The sequence below is a fragment of the Budorcas taxicolor genome, chromosome 5 (genome assembly GCF_023091745.1).
Source record: "Budorcas taxicolor isolate Tak-1 chromosome 5, Takin1.1, whole genome shotgun sequence".
NCBI lineage: Eukaryota > Metazoa > Chordata > Mammalia > Artiodactyla > Bovidae > Budorcas > Budorcas taxicolor.
The window spans coordinates 121,879,111-121,896,936 of record NC_068914.1 but is presented as its reverse complement, the minus strand read 5'-3'; the positions used below and the strand labels follow the sequence as shown (position 1 = coordinate 121,896,936).

At 40.5% G+C, this 17,826-nt stretch overlaps 1 protein-coding gene across 1 annotated transcript; it reads left to right on the top strand.

Moving 5' to 3' along the window:
- The first annotated feature begins 7,698 nt into the window (after nt 1-7,698).
- ETFBKMT (electron transfer flavoprotein subunit beta lysine methyltransferase) lies at nt 7,699-15,380 on the top strand. Its single transcript, XM_052641096.1, has 3 exons — nt 7,699-8,046; nt 10,159-10,289; nt 15,037-15,380. The coding sequence occupies exons 1-3, from the start codon at nt 7,721-7,723 to the stop codon at nt 15,378-15,380; spliced, it is 801 nt and encodes a 266-aa protein (XP_052497056.1). The 5' UTR covers nt 7,699-7,720.
- Nucleotides 15,381-17,826: the final 2,446 nt, after the last annotated feature.

The window sequence follows — 17,826 nt, the reverse complement described above, 5'->3', positions numbered from 1 at the left end:
AAGATTTATTATTACTTACAGATCCCAAAAGCAAGGGGGGTACACTGAGCTGTAGGAAAGGAGAGCTAGGTAAACAGGAAGTGGAGAGCAGGGTAGCAAGCACCTGTTACTCAAGGTGGTTGGGCAGAGGTTGCTAACTTTCATCAGGCTTTCCCCTAAGTTGTTATTTTAAAAGGTGCCCTGCAGAAAGCAAAGCAGGAACTTACTGTGGGTATTATCAACTCAAGTTTTTCTAAATGTTCAGACTCTTGGTGTGAGTGGTGTTTTCACATTGTAAAATGAATAGGTAGCAACACTTTGGCTACCTGATGTGAAGAGCTGACTCATTTGAAAAGACCCTGATGCTGGGAAAGATTGAAGGCAAGAGGAGAAGGGGACGACAGAGGATGAGATGGTTGGATGGTATCACTGACTCAATGGACATGAGTTTGAGTAAACCCGGGAATTGGTGATGGACAGGGAGGCCTGGAGTGCTGCAGTCCATGGGGTCACGAAGAGTCGGATATGACTGAGCGACTGAACTGAAGCAACCCAGAAAAACAAAATTATTTTTCTCATCTCTTTGAAAGACTGGGGTTTTCATTCACTGAATGATTGAAATGTAAAATGACAACCTTTTGGAAAAGGTTTGCAGTTAATCACACCACTGTGTGACTTAGCCATTTCACTCCTAAGTATTTGCCCAGTGAAAAAAAGAGCGTATGTCTATGAAAGACTTGGGGCTCTGAAGGTGATGTTAGTGGTAAAGAACCTGGCTGCCAGTGCAGAAGATGTAAGAGACGCAAGTTCAATCCCTGGGTCAGGAAGATCCCCTGGAGAAGGAAATGGCAACCCACTCCAGTATTCTTGCCTGGAGAAGCCCATGGATTCTATGGGGTTGCATGAAGTCAGACATGACTGAAATGATTGAGCACATACAAAGACTAGTGCACAAGAGTTAGCAGCAGTTTTGTTTGTAATAGTAAACAAACAAAACCCCCCAGATATTCATCAACAGATAAAGGAATAAACACATATAATACATACATACTGGCTTTTCCAGTAGTCATGTAAGATATGAGAGTTGGACCATAAAGAATGCTGAGCACTGAAGTATTGATGCTTTGAATTGTGCTGGAGAAGACTCTTGAGAATTCCTTGAATTTAGTCAATCCTAAAGGAAATCAACCCTGAATCTTCATTAGAAGGATGGATGCTGAAGCTGAAGCTCCAATACTTCGGCCACCCTATGGGAATAACTGACTCATTGGAAAAGACCCTGATGTCGGGAAAGATTGAAGGCAGGAGGATAAGGGGGAGACTGAGGATGAGATGGTTGAATGGCATCACCGACTCAATGGACATGAGTCTGAGCAAACTCTGGGAAATAGTCAAGGACAGGGAAGCTCGGTGTGCTGTAGTCCATGGGGTTGAAAAGAGTTGAATACAACTTAGCAACTGAACAACACAGCAACAACAATACATACATGCAATGGAAAATTACTTTGCAGTGAAAACGAATGAATAACTGATGCATGAAATAGCATAGATGAATCTCAAAATAATTATGATGAGTGAAAAAAAAGACCAAAAAAAAGAGTACATACTGTAAAACTGCATTTATATAAATATCTAGAAAATGCAAACTAATCTATACTGACAGAAAGCAGATCAGAGTCTACCTGGGGATAGAGAGGATATAGGGAAGGGCAAGAGGGAGGTATAACAGAGGGCACTGAAGATGTTCAGTCTCTTAATTTTGGGGAAAATTTCATAGCAACACATCAAAGTGTACACTTGAAATTTGTGAAATTTATTGTATGTCAGTTCTACCTCAAAAAAGCTGTTAAAAATAAAATTTGGAAATGAGATACTGACATGTAATATTTGTTAATTTCCTCCTTTATTTGGTTTTTCTTTCACTTAACTGCATTTATTGAGTGTCTTAACTGTGGCAGAAGATAAAAGACGAATGAAATGGTCTACCTCTAAGTCCAGTAGAGGAGCGAGACAATGATAGTTTGCATGGTATTCTTGCTGGACATGCCCATAGGAAGCTAATGAAATGTCAAGATCAGTGTGTGTGTTGTAGATGGTTTCTGAGGGCTTTAACTCTGAGCTGCATTCTGAAAAATGAGGAGGTGGTTAGGGACAGTGAGGAGGGGATGTATGTGTGATGGGCCTGGTAACTTTGTTGGAAGCAAGGCATGAAGTGAGAGGACAAGGGCTTGCTACAAGAAAACAAACTGTAGGAGAGAAAGGGTTTTCTAAAGAAAAGATGGGTAAGCAGGGACTGATTACTAAGAGCTTAGGAAGCTGTGATCAGCAATTTGGCTCTGATATTGACTGCCTGGGAAGTCAGACAGGATTTCAAGCAGGGAAGAATGAGATCAGATAGCATGGTGATTAAGAGCCCAGGTCAAGCTGATAAAGAAAAAAATGACATCTTGTCCTTGGATTGTCTATCATTATGGTTAAGCATAGCTAGCTTAACCATAGTGGCTCAGATGGTAAAGAATCTGCCTGCAATGAGGGAGGCCTGGGTTTGATCCCAGGGTTGGGAAGATCCCCTGGAGAAGGGAATGGCAACCCACTTAAGTATCTTTTCTGGAGAATCCCACTGACAGAGAAGTCTGGCGGAGTGCAGTCCATGGGGTCACAAAGTTGTACACCACTAAGTGACTAAGCACACACACGCACATGGTTAAGCAAGCATATTTAATTGGTCTCCAAGTCCTGCCAATGGCTTTTGCTGAGTCACGCTCAGATGTGTCCATTTCTTCCCATGCCTTCATTAATTCTTGCTTGGGTTACCACCAGGTTCTTCTACTGATGTCTCCTTCAGTCCAACCTCTTTGTTTGATACCCACAGTTTAAAACTGTTTTCTAAAACTCAAATCTGATCCCGTCATTCTTCACTGAAAACTTGATCTTCATCTTCCAGTTTTGTGTCTTATTAATACCAACACTAACTCCATAGTTTCAGTAACGATAATCACACTGTTCAGATATGTCAGGAACTATGCCAAGCACTTTACTTTCTATCTCATTATATCTTCTCAATACATTGTTATTATCATCATCATTATTTTACAGATGAGAACACTGGTACTTAGTGTAGGGAAGGTAAAGCATTTCTTTACCTTCTTATGTTCACTGTCTGGGATCTGTAAATTAAACTCACAAAGGACAGATTAACAGGTGAAAAAAACCCCAAGTTTACATATGCAACACATACCATACACACAGGAGAATTCAGTGATGAGCAGCTCATAGGGAGTGGCTAAATTTTTGTGTTTATATATCTAACTCAGTTGGTGTTGATGAAAAATTAATCAATAGTAGATCTAAAGAAGAAATAGAGGTGTTTTTTTTTTTTTTTTTCCTAGCCAACCTGAAGGCTATAACAGTAGAGACAGTCAGATAACTCTGCAGATTGTTCCCCTTGGTTAGAAGTCAAAATCACATTTATATATTTTTGAGACAAAGGATCATTCATCAAACTGGTACACTGACATTTTACAGTTCAGCAGAGACATGAAGTCCAGACCTACATGTAGGAAGGGAGCAGCAGGTCACCATGACCCCTTACAGGATTAGGAAAGGAATGTTATCTTCTAAGGAGTCACATTGCTGGCGTCAGAAGAAGGGAAAAACGAACTTTATGGTTGAGCAGACATTTCTGTGTTTGAAGAGGTCTGGTTAATGTATAATGAAGAAGCACATTGCACATTGGGGAGAGCCCTGTCTGGGAGGGCATGTGTTATGCTTAAATTTTCTTGTCCTGCCTTAAAAAACATACATTTTATTCCATCATAGGTGATCGGGAAAGAGCTTACAGGAATGACATTTAGGAAAGATCAGTGTTTTTCTAGGAGAATAGATAAGAGATATGATAATCTTGAGACAATGTTTGGGTGTGGTGTCCACTTTTCAAGTCCAAGAAGATTAAGAGTGTTCTCAAGGAGGGGTTTTATGACAATCGAGTTCTTTGGGGAGAGTCTGCTTTAGGCAGATAAGAGATTCCAGAAACTCAAATCTCTTTCACTCAAAACAATTCCTGTGCTACAGTGGCATATCCTGATCCCTATTCATTAGGAAAGTTTAATAATGTGCCCAAGGTCACACAGCTAATAAGTATACTTAAATAACTTGTTCAAAAAAACCTTGAAAGACAAATTTGAGTATGAAATATATTTTTTTTAACTTGCAAGAGTGTCCAGTTATTAGGGAATTGGAACGTGTACAAAGATGCAGGCAGATATTTAAAGGCAAAAATCACAAGGTCAGATGATAGCTCAGTTGTTACCAGACAATTGACAGGTCTGCTTGGTTGCATTTGGGTCAATGTTGATAAAAGAGAGACAATTCTTTCTCTCAGTTAAAAAGAACAAAAGAGACTTCCTTGGCTGTCCTGCGGTAAAGACTCCAGGCTTCCACTGCAGGGAGCACAGGTTCAATCCCTGATCAAGGAACTAAGATTTTGCCCCCTTGACAAAAATAAATACATAAATAAAAATAAAAAATCAACAGCAAACAATAGAGAAGAAAGTCCAGGTTTGCTTCTCATGGCTTACAGTCTGTTTCTCTTGGCTTATCTGCTTAGCTTATCTTGTAGGAATCCTTTTATTTTGGACTATGGAATGAAAGTTTCAGGAAAAAAAAAACATTTAAATTGCACAATAGTGAATGGGATAGAAAAGGCAGGATTGCAGAGAGACCAGTTGCTGGAATTCAGGCGAGCAATCACAAGGCAGAACTAAGGGCAAGGCAAGAGAAATGGAAAGAAGATCAATTTGAAAACTGTCTCTGTGATAGAATACATTAGCTGGTTAAAAACTAAAATCCTGAGACAAACCGATCTGGATTTTTTTTTTTTTTTTTTTGCCACACAGTGTGGCATGTGGGATCTTAGTTTTCAGACAAGGGATCATGCCCCCTGCATTGGGATAATGAGAGTCTTAACCACTAGACTGCCAGGGAAGTCTCTAGATCTTGAACATCTATTAGGAATTATGACTAACAATAGAATCAGTGAGCATTAATTGAAATGACAAGTTACAATTAAAGAAACAAAAAAGATTGTACGTGCATGAAAATTATTATAATAGGGAGGACATATTATGATTTAATCTCAGTTGAATGTGTCATTAAGGGTTTCTACTGTGTCTATTTGCCTCACCACCCTATGCTCAGTACCTAGAAGTGTGATTAGCACAAAGCAGATGCTCCACGGCTTCAGAGCATATTTTTTAGAAATCAGTATTTGACATTCCCTTATTTTCCAAGCGAGGTCCGGGCACCCTCTGGTTTCACATTCTGTCCCTTTAAGAAGCCCGGGTGAAGGGAGAGAGCGCTGCCGGGAAGGAAGGCGGAGCAGGAGGTCAGGGCAGGGGCGGGGACAGGGGTGCTGGTAGCAGGCTACACCGGGAACTCTGGATCCCGAGTGCAGTTGTAAAGAAAGCGCCAAATGAGGCGCAAAGGCAAAGTGACTGACTTGCCCTGTGCTTTGCTCCCCAGGGTGGTGTTGGCACAGACAGGTAAGGAGAAAAGGAAGACTGTGCCTGCCCCTTTAAGGCTGACTCCCGTCCTCCTCGGAGGAAAATAACGCGCTAACGCTTTTGGAGCTTGCACTTTTAAACCTGTCTTCTTACTAATTAATCCAAATACCCAGTGTCCCCCGCTTAATCACATATTCATAACAGATGCTTCATTGGTGCTTGGCGTGGGAGGGAGCGGCATCGGTTTGGATGACACTGTGTCCAAAATCGTCTCGTATTTGCTCTGCTTTCTTTTTAAACCTTAGACTCAAGGGCTGACCCAATCCTTCGTACACAATTAGTCCAGTGAGGTCAGGCTGTTAAGAGAGCATGTGATTACAAGGGCATAAATGTGGGCTGACACCCACTTAAAATCTATCCCGAGTTCACAGACTAGTGGCCTGACAGGCATTTTGACCCTCCTTCTGTCTTGACATTTTAATTAATTTCCCGCGTTTAAAAGTGGGAATTTTATTGTTATTTTTCGGGTGGGGACTTGCGGCAGATGGGATCTTAGTTCCAGGAGCGGGGATTGTGCCCCCTTCGTTGGGAGTCTTAGCCACTGGACTGCTGGGGAAGTCTGTGGATTATCTCGAAAAATGGAAAGATCTGGCCCTATGTCCCAGGACAGGCTACAGCTTGCTGGCTCCGTTGGACTGTTTTGAAACACTTTCTAGTTTGCCACAGCCTCTCTCTTATCAGCAACCAGCCTGCATCCCTCATTTATCACCAGTCTGGCCCCAGGTAGGCATTTGAGTTTGGGGCCCCTACCGTTGGACAGCAAGGAGATCAAACCAGTCAATCCTGAAGGAAATCAAACCTGAATATTCATTGGAAGGACTCATGCTGATGCTGAAGCTAAAGTTTCAGTACTTTGGCCACCTGATGGGGAGAGCTGACTTACTGGAAAAAACCCTGATGCTGGGAAAGATTGAGGGCAGGAGGAGAAGGGGGTGACAGAGGATGAGATTGTTGGATGGCATCACTGACTCAAGGGTCATGAGTTTGAGCAAACTCTGGAGGACAGGGAAGCCTGGAAGTGCTGCAGTTCATGGTGTTGCAAGAGTCGGACTTGACTTAGCAACTGAACAACTCTAAATATTGGGTGAATTTAAGACTATTTAAAATATTTATGCAGAACAGACCAAAGGTTCCAAACAACTTGGTGTATAATTTGTGTTTAAACTTCTTTTCCTCATTCCTACTTATTCTTAATCAAAATGTCTATTAAGTCTAGGTTTCATGAAGATGACTCATCAGAGGTATTTACAGAAAGTGATTTGATATCCTTTTATTACAATTAAATCCATAGTATTTTTTGTTTGTTTTAGGAAAAAAACAATCTTAATTACATTGCTGTTTTATGCTAGGGCTATTTTTGGTTTTGGTTGGGCTGGGTCTTTGTTGCAGTGGACAGGCTTCTCTAGCTGTGGTGCACTGACTGTAGAACATGAGGACTCAGTAGTTGTGACAAGCGGTCTTAGTTCCAGACCAGGGATTGAATCTGTTGCATTGAAAGGTGGATTCTTAACCACTGGACCACCAGGAAAGTCCCCATATGCTAGGGTTATCTTTATTGACCGGTCCGTATAATTTATATATCTCTAACCACAGCTACAGTTTGATAATCTGCATGACTCTTGGCTAGACTCCATAAAGGCAAGAACTGTGTTTGCCCTGATTACCTGCTCTATTCTATCACGAGAATCTAAGTTTCCTGAAGACGGGGACTTTTGTTTATTTTGTTCACGGTTATCAAGCACAGTGTCTGCTTAAAGGAGAATGATTTATTAAATGAATGAAAGAATGTTAAGTGTATACCTTATTTTATGTAACAGGGATGTTCCTGAGGATTCTATCAAAATCAAATGCTTGTATATTTGGTTTTCTAAATTATTAAAAGGATTCTGTTGTTCACAACGAATGAAAATGCATGTTTTAGAAGATTGGATTTTCCTAAATTAACACACAAAAACTTTTCATCTAAAGTGAACTTGCACTTGTGCATCATCTGCTACAGAGGTAACACTAATATTTTCTTACTATGTGATAGGATTTGGAAATGTTAGAGTTTTCATTATTATGTTTTTAGAGGTCCAGTGACTCCAGCTGAGATCAGTTTGGCAACCAGACTCTTTCCCCAGGAGAAGCAGCTCTTATCAAGAGCAACACCAGCATACTTGTGCTTTGGGACCAGACTGATGGCTTTGAGCCCAGGCTGGAGAGTGTTTGCATCATTTCCTATGAACCACTATGTTGTCCTCTGGAAGGCTGTGAGAAGCAGTGGCTTCCTCTTGTTTCCTTGGGGTCACTGCCCCTGGAGAGGAACTGGAAGCCTTTTGGACCCTAAGATGAAAGCTTTCCTGGAAGAGAACACTGAAGTCACCAGCAGTGGCAGCCTCACCCCTGAAATCCAGTTGCGGCTTTTGACCCCCAGATGCAAGTTCTGGTGGGAGAGAGCTGACCTGTGGCCCCTCAGGGATCCTTACTGGGCAATCTACTGGCCAGGGGGCCAAGCCCTATCTAGGTACGTATGGCCTTACGTGAAGCAGGAACCTTTACGGCTCCTCACCACCTCTCTCTTTTCTGTCCCTTCCAACTCCACATTCTCCCTGCTCCTCAGAAAAACCCCAAATCCTTTTATTAGAGTTTAGGAACAGAGAAATCCTAGGTCAGCTGTCAAGACCCTAGGGAACTGGTAATGATCCAGAAATCTCACACTATTATCAGGTTCATGGTTTGTGATGCCCATGCAGATCCTTGGTGGAACTTAAAGCCCCCACTCCTTCTCCTGGTTTAATTCTGTAAATGTCGCTCCCTCTACCACTGCCTTTTCCCAAGCGCCCAAAGAAGGAGGGATACGAGTGATTGGGACATCACTCAGGTAGACTTGAATCTGCATTTTTAAGGTCCCCCCTTTCAACTCCCCATACTGCAAAGGTCTTCTTTAGGACATTTTCTCACATATACACACAAAGCTTTTTATTAAAACAGTCGCTGAAACAAATGCAAGAGCTTTCAGCATTTTAATCTAATCTTTGCTTAGATTGGTAAATAATTTAATTTTTTAATGCCTTGATGTTACAAAACTATGAAAGGAAATGTATAAGAACTTCTCTTTCACAGGAATGGTATGGTCTAGTAGAACTCAGATTGTATTTAGTTTTTTAAATTTATTTCTTTGGCCACGCTATGTGGTGTGTGGGGTCTTAGTTCCCCAACCAGGGATCGAACCTGCATCCCCTGTATTGGAAGCATGGAGTTTTAACCACTGGACTGCCAGTGAAGTCCAGTTTGTACATAGTTTTAAATGCAAAATAAATAAATGCAAACATAGAGCTTTTTGGAAAACCCTGAGTTCTGGAAAACTTTCCAGGTGGTATCAATTCCAATTTTCTGGCTGTTGTGTTGCCAAATTTTCCTATATTTACTTGTATCATTAAAAAAAAATAAGTGATATCTTTGCAAGTGATACCTATGCGAATTGTTATGTATCAACTCCAAATATAAGGGCAATCAGATTCCTTAGGAGACTGAATCAGAGGTCACAAATTGGTGATCCACAGATGTGTTTTCTGTTTTAAAAAAATGGATATGTTTTTGTAAACTTTTAAACTTGTTTTACTTATAAACTTTAAAACAATGAGTTGCTATCATTTAAAACTTGAAGCATGTAAAAATTTACTTCAATTGAAAAATAAGAATCTCTGGGGAGTTACTTGGCACTTTCACTGCCTGGTCCAATTTCAATCCTTATTCAGGGAACTAAGATCCTGCAAGCCAAAACACATGGCAAAAAAAAAAAAAAAAAAAAAGTCTCTGCTAACATCAGATTTAAATCTCTGCTTACACCTAATTTCTGTTGTGGCAACTGTTACCTCAAGATGGGTAACAGCTGTCCCTTTAGATGGGGCACTACACCCCTGCCTTGCCATTGTTCCTTAGTCGGTCTTTGGATTGCGGGATCTCAGGGATAGGCCCTTGGCAGTGAAAATGTGGAGTCCTAACCACTGGACCACCAGGGAATTTCCTCTGCTCTTTATTTTTCCAGTACTGAGGTCAAGTGTCAGTTGACATTTATTATTTCAGTGTTTGCCCATTCATCTTCACTTGTTTGGTAACTGCTTAAGCCAGGTCCACATTCTTTGGTTGAACTGGACTTTGATGGTACTTTTCCAGAGAGGTCATTTTTATACCATTCAAGCTGTAGGTAAAACCATTTTCTGATGAACAATGAAAAGGAGAGAGTGAATTTTGGATCTAACTTACTGAGTCCTGATTGTAACAGTATTTTGTCAGTCTGTATTTTTGGTGGTTGGTACTTCCTGATTCGTAGTAAATGGTCAATACTTTAAGAAGTTGACTTTAAAAGCGTGATTCGTCAGTTGTATGGAACTGCTCTTCACATTTGGTAAAGTAAGAGACTAAAATGACTAGGTCCTCTCTCTGCCATCTCTGCCCAGCTCTTAAAACTGACATTTTTTTCTCACTCTAGTCAGGCCAAACTTGCCAATGTCAGACTGAATTCTTCTGCTAAGCTTCCCTATTTCCTTGTCCAATCAATCCAAAGAAAAAATACTGGACACCTCTTACTGGCCTCCCATCTGTCTTAGATTATATTTCCCCTTCTCTAATTTAGGTATCTTTTGGATAATCCTGATGTTGTCAGAGGAAGATCTGTGTTAGATATTGGCAGTGGATGTGGAGCTACAGCCATCGCTGCTAAGATGAGTGGAGCCTTAAGGATCTTGGCCAATGACATAGACCCCAGTAAGACTGTCCTATTTTTGAATATTTTGAACTCATCTATTTTTTTCCTCCAGGAGAAATATCTACAGTTGCTCCAACACCATAAGCCATTTCCATGTTGTATTTCATAATCTAATATGGTGAACTCAGTGTGACATGGTCTGTGGGAACCCTGTAAGGCCTGAGTTGATGGTGCATTTTTGACAGGAGGAGTTTTATTTGTGTCTGGCAGATATCCCAAAGTGATACCAACCTGGGAAAAGTTATTGTTGGTCATCTCTGGGCTAGAGATTTCCTGAAATATGTAGGTAGTGTTTATTTGACCAAAACCCAAGTGAAGATAGACCTGGGCGTTTGAGGGAGGTTTTATTCCATTCAAACCCAAGCTGAGACAGGTAAGTGTTAATTTTACCTGATTTTCTCTAGTCTTCCCTTTTGTTGAGGATCTAGCCCTTGAGGAGCCTTATTATAAATAGGACTCTCAGTTCCAAGTTGTCATCCTGCTCAAACATAAGCCTTATTTCCCTGTCTCTTGTACAGCCGTGACAAACCAAAAGTCTTCATTGTTATCCAACTCTTTGTGACCCAATGGACTGCAGCCCACCAGGCTCCCCTGTCCTTCATTGTCTCCCAGAGTTTGCTCAAATTTATGGCTGTTGAGTCAGTGATGCTGTCTAACCATCTCATCCTCTGCTGCCCCTTCTCCTTTTGCCTTCAATCTTTCCCAGCACCATGGTCTTTTCCAATGAGTTGGCTCTTCCTATCAGGTGGCCAAAATATTGGGGCTTCAGCATCAGTCTTTCCAATGAATATTCAGGGTTGATTTCCTTTTGGATTGACTGGTTTGATCTTCTTGCAGTCCAAGGGACTCTAAAGAGTCTTCTCCAACACCACAGTTCAAAATCATCAATTCTTCAGTGCTCAGCCTTCTTTAAAGTCCAACTCTCACATTCATACATGACTACTGGAAAAACCATAGCTTTGACTATATGGACCTTTGTTGGCTTTGTGATGTCTCTGCTTTTTAATACACTGTCTAGGTTTGTTATAGCTTTCCTTCCAAGGAGTAAGCATTTTTAAAAATTTCATGGCTGCAGTCTCCATCAGCAGTGACCTTGGAGCCCAGGAAAATAAAACCTGTCACCGCTTCCACTTTCACCCTCTGTTTGACATGAAGTGATGGGACCAGATGCTATGATCTTAGTTTTTTGAATGTTGAGTTTTAAGCCAGTATTTTTAACTGTCTTCTTTCAACCTTATCAGGAGGTTCTTCAGTTCTTTACTTTCTGCCATTGGAGTGGTCAGTCAGTCAGTTCAGTTGCACAGTCATGTCCGACTCTTTGCGATCTCATGAATTGCAGCACGCCAGGCCTCCCTGTCCATCACCGACTCCCAGAGTTTACTCAAACTCATGTCCATCGAGTTGGTGATGCCATCCAACCATCTCATCCACTGTCGTCCCCTTCTCCTCCTGCCCTCAATCCCTCTCAGCATCAGAGTCTTTTCGAATGAGTCAACTCTTTGCATCAGGTGGCCAAAGTATCGGAGTTTCAGCTTTAGCACCAGTCCTTCCAGTGAACATCCAGGACTGATCTCCTTCAGAATGGACTGGCTGGATCTCCTTGCAGTCCAAGGGACTCTCAAGAGTCTTCTCCAACACCACAGCTCAAAAGCATCAATTCTTCGGTGCTCAGCTTTCTTCACAGTACAACTCTCACATCCATACATGACCGCAGGAAAAACCATAGCCTTGACTAGACGGATCTTTGTTGGCAAAGTAATGTCTCTGCTTTTTAATATGTTATCTAGGTTGGTCAGCTTTCCTTCCAAGGAGTAAGCGTCTTTTAATTTCATGGCTGCAATCACCATCTGCAGTGATTTTTGAGCCCCCAAAAATAAAGTGTGACATTGTTTCCACTGTTTCCCCATCTATTTCCCATGAAGTGATGGGACCAGATGCCATGATCTTCATTTTCTGAATGTTGAGCTTTAAGCCAACTTTTTCACTCTCCACTTTCACTTTCATCAAGAGGCTTTTTAGTTAAGCTTTAAGCCAACTTTTTCACTCTCCTCTTTCACTTTCATCAAGAGGCTTTTTAGTTCCTCTTCACTTTCAGCCATAAGGGTGGTGTCATCTGCATATCTGAGGTTATTGATATTTCTCCTGGCAGTCTTGATTCCAGCTTGTGTTTCTTCCAGCCCAGCGTTTCTCATGATGTACTCTGCATATAAGTTAAATAAGCAGGGTCACAATATACAGCCTCGACTACTCCTTTTCCTATTTGGAACCAGTCTGTTGTCCCATGTCCAGTTCTAACAGTTGCTTCCTGACCTGCATATAGGTTTCTCAAGAGGCAGGTCAGGTGGTCTGCTATTCCCATCTCTTTCAGAATTTTCCACAGTTTATCGTGATCCACACAGTCAAAGGCTTTGGCATAGTCAATAAAGCAGAAATAGATGTTTTCCTGGAACTCTCTTGCTTTTTCCATGATCCAGTGGATGTTGGCAATTTGATCTCTGGTTCCTCTGCCTTTTCTAAAACCAGCTTGAACATCTGGAAGTTCATGGTTCACCTATTGCTGAAGCCTGGCTTGGAGAATTTTGAGCATTACTTTACTAGCATGTGAGATGAGTGCAATTGTGAGGTAGTTTGAGCATTCTTTGGCATTGCCTTTCTTTGGGATTGGAATGAAAACTGACCTTTTCCAGGTCACTGCTGAGTTTTCCAAATTTGCAGGCATATTGAGTGCAGCACTTTCATAGCCTTATCTTTCAGGATTTGAAATAGCTCAACTGGAATTCCATCACCTCCACTAGCTTTGTTCTGAGGTTATTGATATTTCCCCCAGTAATCTTGATTCCAGCTTTTGCTTCATCCAGCCCAGCATTTCACAGGATGTATCCTGCAGAGAAGTTAAATAAGCAAGGTGATAATATACAGCTTTGGTGTACTCCTTTCCCAATTTTGAACCAGTCCATTGTTCCATGTCCAGTTCTAACTACTGCTTCTTGACCCACATACAGGTTTCTCAAGAGACAGGGAAGATGGTTTGGTATTCCTGTTTCTTTAAGAATTTTCCACAGTTTTTTGTGATTCACAGAGTTTAAAGCTTTAGCGTAGCCAATACAGCAGAAGTAAATGTTTTTCTGGAATTCCCTTGCTTTTTCTATGACCCAACGGATGTTGGAAATTTGATCTCTGGTTCCTCTGCCTTTTCTAAATCCAGCTTGTTCATCTATAATTTTTCCATTCAGTGACTCCTGAAGCCTAGCTTGAAGGATTTTGAGCATAATCTTATTAGCATGTGAAATGAGTTCAATTGTACAGTAGTTTGAACGTTCTTTGACATTGCCCTTCTTTGGGATTGGAATGAAAACTGACCTTTTCCAGTCCTGTGACTACTGCTGAGTTTTCAAAATTTGCTGACACACTGAATGCAGCACTTTAACCACATCATCTTTTAGGATTTGAAATAGCTCAGCTGGAATTCTATCACCTCTACTAGCTTTGTTCATAGTGATGTTTCCTAAGGCCCACTTGACTTCACACTCTAAGATGTCTGGCTCTAGGTGAGTGACCACACCATTGTCATTGTCTGAGTCATTCAGGCCTTTTTTGTATAGTTCTTTGGTGTATTCTTGCCACCTCTTCTTAATCTCTTCTGCTTTTGTTAGGTCCTTACCATTTCTGTCCTTTATCATGCCCATCCTTGCATGAAATGTTCCCTTAATGTCTCAAATTTTTCTCGAGATCTCCAGTCTTTCTCTTCTGTTGTTTCCCTCTATTTACATTGTTCATTTAAGAAGACCTTCCTGTCTCTCTTGGCTATTCTCTGGAACTCTGTGTTCAGTTGGGTTTATCATTCCCTTCCTCCCTTGCCTTTTGCTTTTCTTCTTTCCTCAATCTTTTGTAAGACCTTCTCAGACAACCACTTTGCTTTCTTGCATTTCTTTTGCTTTTCCTCACTACCTCCTGTACAATGTTTCAAACTTGTGTCTGTAGTTCTTCAGGCACTCTGTCTACCAGATCTAATCTCTTGAATCTATTCATCAACTCCACGATATATTTATAAGGGATTTGACTTAGGTCATACCTGAATGATCCAGTGGTTTTCCCTATTTTCTTCAATTTAAGCCTGAATTTTGCAATAAGGAGCTCACGATCTGAGCCACAGTCAGATCCAGGTCTTGATTTTACTGACTGTATAGAGCTTCTCAGTCTTCAGCTGCAAAGAATATAATCAATCTGATTTTGATGTTGGTGATGATGATGATGATCTGGTGATATCCATGTGTAGAGTTGTCTCTTGTGTTGTTGGAAAAGGGTGTTTGTTATGACCAGTGTGTTCTCTTGACAAAACTCTGTTAGCCATTGCCTTGCTTCATTTTGTACTCCAAGGACATACTTGCCTGTTACTCCAGGTATCTCTTGACTTCTAGTTTTACATTCCACCCCACTAGGTTGACAAGGACATCTTTTTCTGGTGTTAGTTCTAAATGGTCTTGTTGAGATAAGCAAATATTCCTTAAAACTTCTGCTTTTCCAGGTGTGTGGTATTGTTTGCTTTGTTTTCAGAATAGTCATATATTTGAGCATTGGAGGAAATAGCTTATATTGGCATATAGTTTAGGCTTCTTTACCTAAAAAAACAGCTTTCAACAGAAAGGGGAAAAAAACCTTTTGGAGATTCTCTAAATTATTTAAATTAATCAGTAGGAAATTAAAATAACCTAGCATATACCAATTCACCATGTCCTCTTTTTAAAGTTGCAGGAATGGCTATTACACTAAATTGTGAGTTGAACCAACTGAATCCTTTTCCCATTTTAATCAAAAACATTTTGGATTTGGAACAAGATAAGTGGGACCTTGTTGTGCTTGGAGATATGTTTTATGATGAAGACCTTGCAGACAGTCTGCTTCAATGGCTGAAGAACTGCTTTGAGACCCACAGAACTCAAGTACTGATTGGTGACCCTGGGCGACCCCAATTCAGTGGACACAGCATTCAGCATCAACTGCACAAAGTAGCAGAATATTCACTTCCAGAGCCTACAAGGCAGGATAACAATGGACTGACAACAAGCACAGTGTGGCAGTTTCAGCCTTGAGCTGTTGAAGTTCCTCCAGTAGGGGATATAGCTATGTTTGGGTTTAACCTGAAAAGACTGTCTGGTTCAAAGAAGGTGATTTGTGTTAAATGGTAAATCTTGCTTCAAAAATATGAAGGTTAAAATTTTGTCAGCCTTTGTCATATAACTTGTTCTACAGTAAGCCAAATGCAGAAATCTCTATCTGTAATTTTTTTTTTCTAGTTTTACTGCTACGCTTAGTTGTTCTGTTATGTCAAACTCTTTGCAGTCCATGGACTGTAGCCCAACAGACTCTTCTGTCCATAGGGATTCTCCAGGCAAGAATATTGGAGCAGGTTGCCATACCTTCATCCTGCTATAGAAATATAATTATACAAGGCAGTATCCAATAGTAACCACATGTAATTTAAGTAGCAGAGAGGAATTCGATTTTTTAAAGTTTTTTGGAATTAGATGTTTTCACAGAGTCTGTTTCTATAGTTGAGAACAACTACAGTGTATCTTTGAATTAAAATAAAAAATACAGAAGAATACTATATTAAAATTACCTGTAAATATCAGAGATGCAGTTAGTAGGGGATTAAGTACATGGGCTCATGTTAATAGTAATAAATTTGTACTGTACTTCAAAAGGTTATTGTATTAAATGAAAGTATAAAGTGCCTAGTATAGGTTAGTACATAATAGGGCATCAATTAAGAAACAGATAAAAATAAAGAGTTTAGAAGGTTTGTAACATTGTACAAGAGACAGTGATCAAAACCATCCCCAAGAAAAAGAAATGCAAAAAGGCAAAATGGTTGTCTGAGGAGGCCTGACAAATAGCCGAGAAAAGAAGAGAATCAGAAGGCAAAGGAGAAAAGGAAATATATACCCATTTGAAAGCAGAGTTCTCAAGAATAGCAAAGAGAGATGAGAAAACCTTCGTAAGTGAACAATGTAAAGTAAAAGAGGAAAACAATAGAATGGGAAAGACTAGAGATCTCTTCAAGAAAATTAGAGATACCAAGGGAACATTTAATGCAAAGATGGGCACAATAAAGGACAGAAACAGTATGGACCTAACAGAAGCAGAAAATATTAAGAAGAGGTGGCAAGAATACACAGAAGAACTATACAAAAAAGATCTTCATGACCCAGATAACTACTATGGTGTAGTTATAGGCATCAACAGTATGTGAACCAAGAACTTCCAGATGTACAAGATGGATTTAGAAAAGACAGAGGAACCAGAGATCAAATTGCCAACCTTCACCTACAGCCAGACATCCTGGAGTGTGAAGTCAAGTGGGCCTTAGGAAGCATTACTATGAACAAAGCTAGTGGAGGTGATGAAATTCCAGCTGAGCTATTTGAAATCATAAAAGATGATGCTGTTTTAAAGTGCTGCACTCAAATTTAGAAAATTTGCTGCCAGCAAATTTAGAAAACTCAGCAGTGGCCAGAGGACTGGAAAAGGTCAATTTTCATTCCAATCCCAAAGAAGGGCAAGCCAAAGAATGTTCAGACTACTGCAAAACTGTACACATTTCACATGCTAGGCAGCTAATGCTCAAATTCCTCCAAGCTAGGCATCAACAGTACGTGAACCAAGAACTTCCAGATATACAAGCTGGATTTAGAAAAGACAGAGGAACCAGAGATCAAATTGCCAACATCCACTGAATAATAGAAAAAGCAAGAGAATTCCAGAAAACCATCTGCTTCTGCTTTATTGACTATGCTAAAGCCTTTGACTGTGTGTATCACAACAAACTGGAAAATTCTTCAAAAGATGGGAATACCAGACCACCTCACCTGCCTCCTGAGAAACCTGTATGCAGGTCAAAAAGCAAGTTACAACCAGACGTGAAACAATGGACTGGATAAAAATTGGGAAAGGAGTACACCAAAGCTGTATATTATCACCATGCTTATTTTAACTTCTATGCAGGGTGCATCATGGGAAATGCTGGGCTGGAAGAATCAGAAGCTGGAATCAAGATTTCTGGGAGAAATATCAATAACCTCAGATATGCAGATGACACCACCCTAATGGCAGAAAGCAAAGAGGAACTAAAGAGCCTCTTGATGAAGGTGTAAGAGGAGAGTGAAAAAACTGGCTTAAAACTCAACATTCAAAAATGAATATCATGGCATCTGGTCCCATCACTTCATGGCAAATAGATGGAGAAACAATGGATACAGTGTCAGACTTTATTTTCTTGGGCTCCAAAATCACTGCAGATGATGACTGCAGCCATGAAGTTAAAAGACAGTTGCTCCTGGAAGAAAAGTTATGACCAACCTAGACAGCATATTCAAAAGCAGAGACATTACTCTGCCAACAAAGGTCCATGTAGTCAAAGCTATGGTTTTTCCAGTAGTAATTTACAGATGTTTTGAGAGTTGGAGCGTAAAGACAGCTGAGCGCTGAAGAACTGATGCTTTTGAGTTGTGTTGGAGACACTTGAGAGCCCCTTTG